This window comes from Pleurodeles waltl, chromosome 3_2, assembly GCF_031143425.1.
Source record: "Pleurodeles waltl isolate 20211129_DDA chromosome 3_2, aPleWal1.hap1.20221129, whole genome shotgun sequence".
Classification (NCBI taxonomy): Eukaryota; Metazoa; Chordata; class Amphibia; order Caudata; family Salamandridae; genus Pleurodeles; species Pleurodeles waltl.
In genome coordinates this window covers 42,976,231-42,990,372 of record NC_090441.1, presented here as the reverse complement: position 1 = coordinate 42,990,372, position 14,142 = coordinate 42,976,231, and the positions used below count along the sequence as shown (strand labels likewise).

General features: G+C 44.5%; 1 protein-coding gene across 2 annotated transcripts in view; it reads left to right on the top strand.

The window, feature by feature from the left end:
- Positions 1-14,142, top strand: part of LOC138286443 (ras GTPase-activating protein 4-like) — a 386,898-nt gene that overhangs the window by 217,474 nt on the left and 155,282 nt on the right. For both annotated transcript variants that reach the window (XM_069226706.1, XM_069226707.1), the window contains exon 7: positions 12,363-12,494. In XM_069226706.1, coding sequence (XP_069082807.1) covers positions 12,363-12,494 — 132 coding nt within the window. The remainder of the gene's footprint in view (positions 1-12,362; positions 12,495-14,142) is intronic.

Genomic DNA, 14,142 nt, shown 5'->3' with positions numbered 1-14,142 from the left:
TTTATAGAAATGTTTTAAGTATTTACAGACTCCGCTTTAGTAAGTAGGACTTTCATGGTTACCACCATATAGGTTTCTGCACCAATAGTGTGAGGAGTCTTAATGCAAAATAGCATTTTTTCCCTAGGAGTGCTCCTCTTAATCTGAAGTAAAGACGGTTTTAGGCTTTTTGTTGTAATTTTGCACAACTGTGAGATTCCACCTTCCGTCTGCTCGCTGCTTTACCTTGCCTTTTGGAATTACACCCCGAGTGTATTTGGCTGGCAGAAGATGGAGACAGGAATGCTGTTATTTTCTGGCCACAGTATTGCTTCCTCTTCCTCTCACAGTGGGAAAACAAACTCTGACGCACTGCCTCCAGTAAACAGACTGTAGTAATCCAGTAGTGCTATCGGTAAAGCTATATTCTGGAAAGTCACATGGTGAGATAAATATTTTTCTGCGATTTCCTAACAGAATCTCCAGCCTACGACATGTAGCTTTTCCCGTCAAACCAGACGGATGGTTCCAATCCTGTAAACAACTGTGCACTTTATGTACACTTGAACCACAAAGCAGACGTTTGGCATTCTGTTTAGACACACTTGTGCAGTGGCCTGTCTGCAAGCCAAAAGCAGCCATAGAAAATGTTTACACACCATACTCATACTACATCGAACAAGTAAGTGAGCACTGCACATGAACCTAACCCTTTCTATAGGCTGGGGGGGAGGAGTTCTACTCCCCCAAAAAAGAGGCCTCACTAATGACAACTGCATATTTCACTCTGTTCACCTGCATATACTCTCTCTCTCTCTCTCTCTATATATATATACATATATATATTACCTACTGGCAGTCACAGGTAGGTAGTTATAGTTTAGACCAAGTTTCGATAGAAAAATCATTTTTGACTTGCCTATAACTTTGGCAGCGTTTGACGAATCTTCACAAAATGTTTTTTTTTTTTTAAGGTGTCAAATTGGGTATTGTGCATGGAAAGTTTTGGAGTGATCCATCAAGCGGGGACCTAGAAAAGGGGGGGGGGTGTCAAACAAAATGCTTTTCACATGTTAATTCCCATCGAGTCAAAACGCTGGACAGAATTACTCTAAGGCCCTAATTAAGACTTTGGGGGATGGAAAAGGCCATCCGTCGAACTCCGGCAGTAGGGTTACTGCCAGTGCAGTCCCCTTCCCGCGGCCCCTATTAAGAGTTTCCCTTATGGGACAGCGGGAAACAGACCACAACATCGACGGTGGCTCATAATAAAACCGGTAGAAATGTTGCGGTGTGTAGGGTGCATCAACATCTGTTGAACTTTTCACTGCCTGCACAGTAGACAGTGAAAAGCATGACGGGGCTGGCCACGGGGGACCCTGCACTGCCCATGCCTGTACCCGGCATGGCCACCGCCATGTAATCGCAAGCGAAGAAGGGACTCATAATCCCCAGGGCACCACTGCTTGCAGCGCTGCCCTGGCGGATTAGGACCGCCAGCACCACCAGCCCCTCCAGTGGAGGAGAAGTGACGGTACTGGGGGTTCCAACCGTGATGCATCCACCACGGTCGTAATGTGGCTGTCAGACTGCCACAATGGCGGCATTACGACCGCCACTAATGAGGGCTAAATTTGACAGAAAGTTAGCTTTTGGTCCAGAGATTACACTTTTTGTTATTTGGTGTAAAACCTTTCAGTAATTTTAGAGAAAATAAAGGAAATCCAAATTTGTATATCTAGGGTCGCAACAACTTCGCAAATACTCCAGATCTTGTACAGAGATCTGATTGTCTCCCAACACTTCAACCAGGAAGTGTTGGCAGCCAATTTGGGACTCGGCTTCAGCGGAGTCCCAAATAAAATGCAAAAAAAAAGAAAAGGGGGCAGTGTAGGAATACCCTAAGACCCTAACCTTGGTCCAGGGGTTCCCCTGCGACCCAACCAAGGCAAAAAACATTTCTTTTATATCATGGCAAAATTCACAAATATTTGCAAATTTAACAGTGAAATAAAAAAAAATAACAAGTGGGGTCTCCCACACTTGTTTTTAATTTTGCCCGAGTGGGTCTGGTACTGGGGGCATTGCAGTGTTAATAAAAAAGGAGGGGGTATACAGGGCCCCCTTCTAGGGCTCTGAAAAGACCCAGGGACGACTGCCTCCCAGGGGCTTTATTTAACAATTATACAGAAGGGGCAGTGCGGATCTCCCCTGGCCCCGGAGACCACCACCTCCCTTGGGCTAAAACAGAAAAATGATGCAGGGGGTGCGGACCCCCTGGGTCCTGGGGACCTCCACCTACCCAGGGCTACATTTTTAAACATACGGGAGCTGCCACGCAGACACCCCCGGGGACCGCCACTTCTCTGGGGCTACATTATAAATATTGTTCGGTGGGCCACGCAGATCCCATTGGGCGCCAGGGACCGCCGCCTCCCCAAGGCTACATTTCTTAAATATATGGGGGGGATGCTGACACCCTGGGCCCCGGGGATCACCACCTCCCTGGTCCTACATTATAAATACTGTTGGGGGGGCACCTGGACCCAGAGGACCACCCCTGCCCGAGGTTAAACCTTAACAATGATGCAGACGGCCAACGTGGACCCCTCCGGGCCCTGGGAACTACCACCTCTCCGGGGCTACATTTTTTAAATATATGGGAGGGGCCACGCAGACCCCCTCTAAGGACTGCCACCTCCCTGGGGTACATTATAAATATTGTTGGGTGGGCTGCGCAGACCCCCTTAGGTCCAAGGGACTGCCACTTCCCCATTGGCTACATTTTTTAAATATACGCGGGGGCGTATGGGCGCCCCCAGGCCCCAGTGACTCCTATCTCCCTGGCTACTTTATAAATATTGTTTGGAGGGCCACACAGAACCCCTTTTGCCCTGCGGCCCACAACCTCCTCAGGACCATCAACATTTTAAAAAACATGGAGGGAGCTGCGCGGCCCTCCTCCTGATGCCATATATAGCCCTGGGGACCGCCACCTCTTAAGGCCAGTTCCTGCTACCTCCCAAAGTGCCCACCATCAGGAGGTAGCTGTGTTTTTTGCTTAGCAGGAGGTGTGACAGCTTCAGCTAAGCAAATGCAAACATAACTCCACATCCAGCAAGCATGAGTGTTAAAACTGCTTCTGCTTCCTGGGAGCAGAGTTTTCATCTCTTTCCCTGTCCAGTGTCATGCAGGCAGGGACAGAGATGAAAAGATTGCTCCCGCATGCATGGAGCTGCATTTGCAACAGCCCCCTGCGTGCAGGAGCAATGCTGGCTCCTGCAGGAGGCTGGGGGGCTGGCCAGGACCGTGAGGGCCTTGAGGTTCCCCCCACAGTCCCTATTAAAGAATACTGGGTGCCCTAGGTAGGGCCAGGGCATCCAGGATGACGTGGCTGGGCCACAGGTATGGGGTCCCCGGGACTAAAATTCGCCTAGGGAGGGGGCCCATGTGCCCCCCTCCCATTTAAAAATAAATATATGACCCCGGGTGGCCCCCCTAACTATTTTTAATTTGTTGCCCCAGGGAAGTGGTGGGCCCTGGAGCCAAGGGGGTCAGCGTGTCTTTAAGTAGTCCAGAGGAGGTCCCAAGGCCCAGGAGAGTCCAAGCGCCCCCGTATATTTATTAAATGCAGCTCCAGGGAGGTGGTGGTCCCCGGGGCCCGAGAGGGGGTCCACAGGGCCCATTTTTTTTTTTTAATTATGTGGCCATGGAGAGGTGGTGGTCCCCAGGTCCTGGGAGGGTCTGCCTGACCCCCCCATATATTTATTAAATGATGCCCCAGGGCGGTGGTGGCTTAGGAGGGGGCCCTGTTTGTCCCCTACTTATTAATTATATTGCCCATGCCCCCGGGACGTGGCCCTCCTGGGGACAAAATTAATAAGAATTGCACTTTTTAAACATTTTTTTGTCAAAATCCACTGATCCCACCCATGGATTTTGCTGACATTTAAAAAAAAAACCTTTTTGTCCCTGCATGGTTCCAGGGGGACCTCAGGACCAAGGCGAGGATGCTAGGGTATCTGTATGTACCCAGCCCCCACTTATTTTTTTTTTGTGTGTCACGAAGGCTGTGAGAGACGTGGCCTTTGGTACTTTTAGGGGGCTGGAAGTAGGAAAAGCTGTGCATCCAACTCCTGCAGAACATGACCAAAGGGCGTGCGTGGTGTTGGGTTGTTTGCTTATGGGGGGGTAGGCCGAAAGCCGAGCATGGTTCAGGATTTGGTGCTTGTAGGGGGTTGCCTGCACGGCCTGACCACAGGCCAGGCCATGCGGCCAACCTCCACTGTGCACATCCGAAGGTTGTTTGTGGGGCGGGGTAGGTTCCTTATATGGGCAAGGCCTAAGGGCATGGCCACAGGCCAGGGTCTGCAGCTAAGCCCTGCTGTGCACGGCAGAAGGCTGTGTGTGGCATGGGGTTTGGAGCTTAAAGGGGGTTGAATGCAGGGCCTGGCTGCAGGCCACGCCCTGTGATCAACCTCTGCCAAGCACGGCCGAAGGCCATGCATGGTGGTGGTTTGAGTAATGAAAAGTAATAAAAATTACTTACATTGAAAAAAAAACATAGAAATTCACTAAAAAAACAATAGTTACAGGGTCGCTATAGTTAGGAAATACAATTTAAAGAAACCATAAAAATTCACTTAAAAAAATAGAGGTTAGAGGGACGTTATAGTTACATTCTGAATTTACTCGCACAAAACCATAGAAATTCAGCAGTTATAGTTATGGTTAGCTAAAATAACTATAATTCGTGCCCTAAGGTAACTAACTCGTGCCCTTGCCATGCACTGCTAATTACCCCACATATTACTTCACTCATGACATCTTTAACAACATCATCCATAATATGAATGTAACATTTGTAGATACATTATTGAGGACAAAACTGTGCGTGGCGGAGGCGCAAGTGCACACTGTGAACCCAGCATTTGAAAAAGCCGAAAGCCAAAGTGTGTCATGTGTCATGCTTGGTGGCAATAACAAGTGAAAATCAACCCATGAGTGATCCTGTGGTTCATGGGTGAGCCAATTGTGGTTCATGGGTGAGCCAATTGTTTTTAATATGTAGGTGCATGCCACTTGCATAAGAGGAGGCACCCATCATGAAGGAGTACAGCAGGAAAAATGGCTATTGGAGGTCATATGTATTTATATATATATATATATATATATATATATATATATATAGTTCAAGTGCAATTATAACTGAGAATTAAAATCCCAAAACCCTGATTTTCAAAAGTGATGGTTTTGGACTGAAATCCATAACTCACATTAAAACCTTGCAAAACATAATTTGAACAGCTTGTGGCTTCATATTTATTTCAGAAAATTTATGGCAATAATTATTAACACCTAAAAGCACAACATAATTCAATAACAATGCATACTTGAACCAATTAACCATACAATATTCATAGTCACCTCTTTCATAATATTAAGGATTATATATATGTAATCTCATCTATGGGCATATTTACAACATTTGTAATTGCATCTATTGCATCAAGGATGCAGTCATGAGCATTGCACTTGATACGCCTGGCCTTGCTCCAGTACTCCAGGGCAGCCATGCAGGGCCTGTAATTTAATAGATAGGAATTCTTTGATTTTTTTTTTTTTTTTTTTTTTAAGGGATGGGCGATTTTTGTGTTTGGTTTTGTGTTTTTAAACAACTGTTCTGCCAAATGGCCTCTTTCAAACATATATGTGTAATATTTTCACTTGCAGACTGCAGGAACAGTCTGAAACAATACCTCCATTAAGGCTGCACAGGTCTACACAGAGCCTGAGTGCTGAGCGAGCCGTATGTATTATATATATTAGAGATAAGGGGTTGCCTTTCAACTCCCCAGAAAATTAGTATATCCATTCTCTTTTGTTAACGAGCGAGATTGGTTGAATATATAAGCGGGAACCGTCCCTGCGAAACGAGCCCCCCTGCCATTGGAGCTGGGCGTTTGTTCCATTTTATTTCATTAGGATCTATCTATCTATCTATCTATCTATCTGTCTGTCTGTGTCTGTCTATCTTTTCAGTGAAAAAAAGGGTTGAAGTTAGGTAGTACTTGGGAAAAAATTAATGTATTATTTCTGTACAAAATCAACTTAAAATGTAGAAATTAAGAAAGTTACAATTTCTGTCCTGCAAAAACATTCTTTAACTCGCACACCTACCTACATAGTGTTGTAAACTCAATAGGCAAACTAAATCAACTATAACTCAGCCCTCTACTTCCCCATATGCCCAACAATGGTAATTACATTCTGGCATCTGTATATATATATATATATATAGTTACATATATATGCAGAAATATTTTATGAAGTTCTCTTCAGAACCTAAAGAAATGTATAGTACATGTATAGTAAATGTATAGTATATTTATAGAATCTGAAGATAATTTAATAAAACCTTTCAATATTTCAGGGTCGTGTACAGTACATACTTATTTTCTCTGCAGCAGCAAATCATATCCCAAATTTTTATTTGTATCTTCGCACTGCAAGAGGAAATGTGATAAAGCTGGACACGTGTCAAGCAACACAGCAACCATCTTAAAAGTATGGAAAATGATATATGTATTCACTCGTAGATGACAGAACGTAATAACATTGTTGAGGGTGTTGGGTTTGTGGCGGTACCATGACTCATGAGAGGTGAATCCTCAATTGGGTAATGATGTTGCATATCTAACTGCATTAACATGGTCAACATATAAACAGTTAATATAGTGTGAAAATTGTACAGCGCGACGATTTTCGGCCCTTTTAGGTGTGTGCTTGCCCAGTGTCTTGCTCTGTGTGCAGCATCAGCTTTTGGAAGAAAATGCTGTAACCGGGCTTGAGGAGCAACCCACACCAAGCTGGCTGCAATCAGTCATATAGAAATGTGTAGACAGGGCTTTACATGGGATGAAATATGTGAGTGACTGCACCTGCCTTCAATAGGGTGTCTGGGGGGGTCCATGGGACCCCCTTCTCCCCACCAGAGGTCTGCCTTTAGTAGGTACACTGAAAGTGCGGCCACTTTTTGTGGCACACTTTCAGTGTTCCTCCTAAAGGTATGCTTACCTCTGCGTTGGCATCCATAATATGGCGTGGGCGCAGAGGCAAAGTGATTCCCTCATTTGCATTGGGCCACACCTCCATGCAAATGAATGAACGCCCTCTTGAGATAGAGCTAGCATACGCGTGCAACAGCGTTGTCAGTTTTACATAGGGGGCCACACAAGCACTGCTGGCCCTTTAGTAATACCAAAGTGCCCGGGTGCATACAAAATGGGTACCTATGCCCATTGTGCCCCTGGGGCCCTTTCTGTAATACGGCCTCAGATATGTAACACAACTGACATACACCTAAACCCTGCCAGGACTATTGGATTTGTCTATGGCTGTTAGTTGTTTGAGGTAAATGAGAAAAAATTATGATTTTGTTATGAATAATTTACATTGCAAATGTTTCAATTCTGAAGTTGTGAGACTATGGAAGGAGTCTTGGTTTTCAGTTATTTGCACTTTCTGTTAGACATGTATGCCCTTTTTCTCTCCACATCATGACCATCTGCATATCGTAACCCTCATCTGTTTCCTCTTCTGTACCTTCTTTTCACTTTCCTAAATGCACTTCCTTGCATCTACTTCACTTCACTGCTCTTAACCTATTTGCACTCACTCACATGTAAGTACTTTATTTTCTTCCACTTTCACCTTGTCAGTATTGTGTGTACCGCTTCACACACGTTTACACAGACTTTAAAGGGCAGCTGGGATATGTGACCATTGCTCTCCGATTCTCTGTAGAGAGGCCAGTTCACTGACAGGCACCTCTTTCAGTGTCAGGGCCAGAGCTCTCTATTGCCGCCCGTCATAAACACATGGCCCAACTCATTTCAAATTATGCGCTATACAAGAGTAACAAGATGCACAAGAAAAACACAGAAACACAACATGATGGAAATAACTAACACTCATAAAGAATGCAAGATTAAGTAAAACACTGACATGCATTACATTAACTTTTTTAGTATTCATTGTTCGGAAACCAATCAGTGTTTTTGGCATTAATGTTAAGGGCATGAATAAAGGGTGTGACAGGGACCCTTTTCAATGTCTGTTTTAATGATAGAGCCAGAGCCCCAGAAACCACAACCACTAACATCCAGCCTGCTACAGCATCTAAACATGTCCAGAGGGGAATTAAAACATTCTAAAACTGTTGCACCGATAAGCTAAATAAATCGGACCTTTATAAGTACCAAGTATGCGCACCATATTATAGGTATGCATACTCATAGTATTTAATGGTGTTTGATATTTTTCTGGTATTCCACCAGTCAGGGCACTATATGCACACACTTCTCCCTTTGAGCTTGACTCTCAAAATCTGAGGATATTTAGATCAACTTTGTGAGGGAGCAAAAGCCCTGCGCGACGTTTTGGACCACCTTCGCTGGGGAACAGATACAGCAGCTCTGCTTCTGAAGGGGCCAGCGACCTACAGCAACGGCCTAGGATGTCACTGGGGGAGGTCAAAGTGACCAGACACAGGATAATATACCTAATAGAAGTAGCACTAACTGCTACCATTACCAAGGACAAGGCACCAAAACTCACTTGCCAGGCTCTCATCCAGTCCTACCCTGTGTCCAATGGGAAAGGGTGGGGTCTCTTCCCGTGAATGATGTCTGGCCTCATGCAGGGATGTAGCCTGCAACGCTCAAATACATGATGTTGGCAGTGCCACTGTCCTACGGTGAATATCACAAAAGAATCTCATGGCACTGAAGGGCTTAAGAAGGGTAAGCCCTATACCGTGTGTCACATTGCAATGTTGATTTACTGCCTGGCTTCTGGCTCTTGTTCAGAATGAGGGGGTACAGGCAGTCTGGGATAGGCAGCCCAGATTTCAATACATCGATTTATTTCAATACGATCTGAGATCGTATCTTCAAATACATTGATATAATTAATATTTTTTACAGATAAGATGTAGGAATTTCAGAGGGATGCAGCCCCAGAGCCCTAAAGCGGAAGCTGCCCCTGTACTGTTGTGAGTAATGATAGGGGGCCTAGACAGAAATGAATTATCTGTGTTATTAAAGTGAAATCTTACAAGTTATTTCAGGTTAAAGGAAGGGGGATATCTCTAAGATCCCCAGAAACAGAAAAGGGTTATCAATGTAGGATTGGATATTCAAAAATGTCATTAAAGACAAATAGAAAATATATGTCTGCATAAAATTGTAATTTACTGTCCAAAACAAAAGCACTGTATGGTGCACCTCCCCCCCAAATTTTTTTGGGGGCATTTGTTATTTTAATATTATCACAAACTGTGATCTCTTTACTCTGAAAAAACATTTAATAAAAAGCTTTCTTTGAATTTAGAAGAGTCTTTTTTGTTACTGTGAATCTTTTTGCCAGTGGACCCAGAAAGAGGACCAAATCTAGCAGAAAATGGACAAGCAGGAAGGGACAAAAAGGGTAACAGTAAGCGCGCAAATTCATCTCCAGACATGGAAAGCAGGTCAACAGCACTTAATATCTTATTGTGAAGAATACTGAAAAGTGGGTTGATCGATAAATCGGTAAAACGCCTTAAAGATTTAGCAAAACTGCCTTTAGCTGTGGAAGAGTAAATCAATTACATGTTGTCAGATCTATCAAAACACTTAAAGACTGTCCTTTCTTGTGAAGAAGAACAGTAGAGACCCTGTGACATGGCAGATGCTGGTGCCCTCTGGGTCAGATTTCTGCAGCTACTATGCTCACACAGCTCAATTAGCCACTTAGGGTAGAACTGCTACTCCATTCCTTCTGCCTGGGAGCTGCCCACACCTAGTCTTCCTGCTGCTAAACAAAGCTCTTGGCTGGGACTTTGGGAATGCCTTCCCACAATGGACCTGTGCGTTAGAGGAATCATTGTGCCTCAGGCCATTGTGTGGCTCTGCGATGCACGGCTTGACTTGATAGTTTGATACAGTGATGTATCTGTGACCTTACTAGCTCGTGTACACTGATGAACAGTGACACCTTGTGCTCAAACCAACACACCCTGGCGTTTACAGGGATATTGAGTCCACAGACCCACTCTGTGTGGGTAGTGCCAAGAAGCTGAGAATTATGAGACTGGTTCCCCAGCTGAACAGCTATGTAGGAATTAAGGGCCAGATGTAGGTACAAACCAATTTGCGACTTGCAAATTGCGAGTCCTTCCGACTCGCAAATTGCAACTCGCAAACTGGTATGCAGAAAGGTGTCTCAGACGCCTACTGCGACTCGCTATGGGGTCGCAAAGACCCACCTCATGAATATTTATGAGGTGGGTCGCAGTTTGCGACCCCATAGCGAGTCTAGGCACTCACTGGGATGGTGGCCTGCTGGAGACAGCAGACCACCATGTCCGTGACTGCTTTTAAATAAAGCAGTTTTTTTTCTTCTCTTTGCAGCCTGTTTTCCTTAAAGGAAAACGAGCTGCAAAAAGAAAAAATACCGAAACCTTTTTGTTTCGGTTTTTTCAGAGTAGGCAGTGGTCCATAGGACCACTGCCTGCTCTGAAAAAATATTTTTGTGAGCATTCACAAAGGGGAAGGGGTCCCATGGGGACCCCTTCCCTTTTGCGAATGAGTTACCATCCACTTCCAGTGGATGGTAACTGCGAGTTGGTTTGCGACCGCTTTCGCGGTCACAAAGCAACTCTACATCGTGATGCGGTCGCAAATAGGAAGGGAACACCCCTTCCTATTTGCGAGTCGGAATCACATTTTGCGAGTCGGTACCGACTCGCAAAATGTGATTCTGCATCGCGTTCAGCCTTTTGCGCCTCGCAAACTGCGTTTTTAGCAGTTTGCGAGGCGCAAAAGGATTCCTACATCTGGCCCTAAGTTTCAACTGCGAGGATTCCACTTGGATTGTGTGTTTCATGAGGGTAGCTTGACAAGAATGCGTGGTGGCCCTCCCTTACTTGAGCAAAGACGAACACACAAATTGTTTGACCCGTCACTCACAAGATCAGGAAATGCAGAAGCCAGATTGACATTCAGGTCTTACGACGTGTATAGTCGTGTGTGTCTTTAGGAAAACCATACATCTGAGATTTAACTCTAGCAGCTGTTTTAGCATCATTATTATTATACGATCAATAATAATACCATTGACACAATAAAAGGTAAAGACCGAGAGAGGCTTCTCAACCCACTAGAAGAGCTGCTCTCTTAATTTTCAAAATTGATTATACGTAATTAAACATATGGCCTGGCCTTATGAAAATAGCGCAATGATTATTTGTTAGTTTATACAAGCAAATGCTGCCACCTAAATGTGGCAGCCACGTGGTTTCAATAAAAATGTTAAATTGCAAAACAAAATAACCATTGTGTATAATTGAATAGGACAGTACAGGTGATTCCTCACATGCAGGTGTTCATAGAACAGGAATAGAAACAATTTGTAGTTTTAATCCACATCACAGTAAAATATGATTCTCAGTGGTGGAAAGAAAAGGTACAATTGGCTTTGAACTACTCTCACTTGAAGACATCTTTTACACATACAAGGATGATTAAAAAATAAAAGAGAAAGAATGGAAAGAAAATATTATGAAATTAAATTACTGGCTCACAAGCTCTAGTACTGGCATTTGCTTCTTTTTAGGCTGTGTGCACATGTGATAATGACATTAATCACAGTGCAAGAGAGCCAGTGACTAAAGTGGGCTCACCCATTGTCCCATGCTTAATGCTGTGATGGGTGGAAATAAGAGTGGCAGTGGAACTGGCCAATGAACAAAGAAGACTAACCCAAAGCCGCTCTTTGGATGTATATGTTTACTTTATAGTACACGAGGCTGTTGAAACAGCTAAAGCAGTCTCTTGGCCAGACCTAAACAGTGCAGTAATGGATTTTCTCACATCTCTCCAATCACATCAGGTAGTAGCTTCCTAGCCACACTGTCTTATCTTACAGCATTGGTCTCTCACAGGATGATATGCAGCCCACATTTTGTTTGAGATTTAAGTTACTTGGATTATTTATGTGCAGCCCCTTGTACTTGAAATTTTATTCCAGAAGTACCTGCATAGGGACAACATTCTTCCTAAAAACCCTAAAATTCTACCCTGGTGACGCCAGTTTCAGACTTCTGGTACATTTAACTGTCCTTTGACATCTGTCTGATGGAAAAGCGATTTGTGTCGTCCTTGCCGAGACCAACTTTTCACTCTGTGTCTATTTATATGTAATACGTCCATTCTACACTAGACAAAATGCAAACGTTCATGTGTCATTAGAGTACCTTGAGAAGTAAGAGCCCTAGGGCCCTGGCATTCGAGTGCCTGCGGTGATCGTGTCATTGTTGACCTCCCCGTACCCTCCTGCAGGTGGTGAAGAAGTCCTGTTATCCTCGCTGGAACGAAACCTTCGAGTATGACCTGGACGCGGCGCTGACGGAGAAGCTGACCGTAGAGGTTTGGGACTGGGACCTTGTCAGCAAGAATGACTTCCTCGGAAAGGTAAACGTTTATAAAAGTGCCTGGAACTATGTAGTTAATCAGATTGGCTCAGATCCCGTATTAGCTGGTGGATCGCTTTATTCAAATAGAAAGCCATTTCTTGAATATTATTGGTTGATAGAGTGACTATTGGGAGCATGTTGGGAGACATTCAGATCTTATTGCCGCCAGGTGTGCACCCACGCCACAGGTGGGGAGCCAGGGGAGGTGGTTATGGGTTGGCATGTGCATACCTCTGGTCTGCCTGTAGTATATCCTGTCTGAAGGCGACTTTGAAGTCACCACCGCAGACCAGAGTCTTGGTTGTTCTGTGATATGTTGTGTTCTGCCCTGTAGTTGGGTGACAGTTCCTTATTCCATAACCTGTTGTAGTGTGATTTTGGTGTCGTAGAGATCTCTTGGAGAGCTCGTACTCTTCACTTACCCAACTCTTAGATCAGTCTTTGGGTGAGAACATCTAGGCATGCTGCTGCTCGCTGTGGAGCATCTTTCAGGTGTGATGGCGTGTGGCATGTTCTGTCAAATGTTTCCTGCCAGATATTCATGTGTGACATTTCTTGGAGGAAAATGCTGCAAGAATGCCATCATACCCAACTATAAGTCAGAATTTTACTTTGCTGCATGTATATGTATTTTGCTTTATTCAGAGTGCGGTTATCCCACGCCTCGAGTTCCTTATTCCAAAGAGTGCAGGGATTATCAGGCGAAAAGGCGTACAAACCACAACTCACTAATTAGGGGCAAAGGGCCGCTTTTATAGAACAGGTTTGGTATAAACAAATAACCTTGGCATTTAGCCTTACAAAACTAAAACTCCTCACTAATACATATAATTTCCTATAACCCACCCCAACCCTCTACCAAATTTACCCCTCATCAATACCCACTTCCCATCCCCACCTTGACCCGACCAATCCAGTGCCCATCTGTCCTGCTGTCCACCTTCTGTAGATCCCCTTGCCTTTACCTCCCTTTTGTTCCTTGTCAAAACTCCCTGACCTCTCATCTTTGTGCATCCGTACCCTTCCCCCCAAAGCATGTCTGTAAAAACCTGCCTAAACCAGACCTGCCACCAGCAGCATAAATTGAAACAGCACCTTACCTAAACAAATCTATGACCTGTCCTATTAAAATTATGAATAAAACCTTTTAGCAATATACCCTCGCCCTACCTGAGACCGGGGGATCCCTAGCTTAAAGAACCTGACTACCTGAATGGAATAATTAAATGAAGTAAACTAAATAAATAAAATACATAAATAAATAAGATCAGTATAAAGCAAAACCCTATATAAAAAAGGAGGGAGGGAGGGCACAATTTCCAAAAAACGTCAATACTGGGTGGGACAAAACGGCCAAAGAGGCCGCCCACACCTTGCCCCTTATTTATAAACACCCTATTACTCCCATCCTTCCGCCCTAACTGACCAATCATATAACCTGCATGGTGGATTTAACCACCGACGCCCGATCAGCCCGGGTGGAGACCGGGCAAGCCCATTCTCCCCTCAAGCCCCCATCGGGGGTGGTATTACCACATTATTATGGCTTTTGTTGTTAGAATGGGGACTAACATTAAATCTTGTAGTCTTAGGTTTCACCTGCACATCGCTTGCACTGTGCTTGGAAAGCCTTATGTTACTAAAAA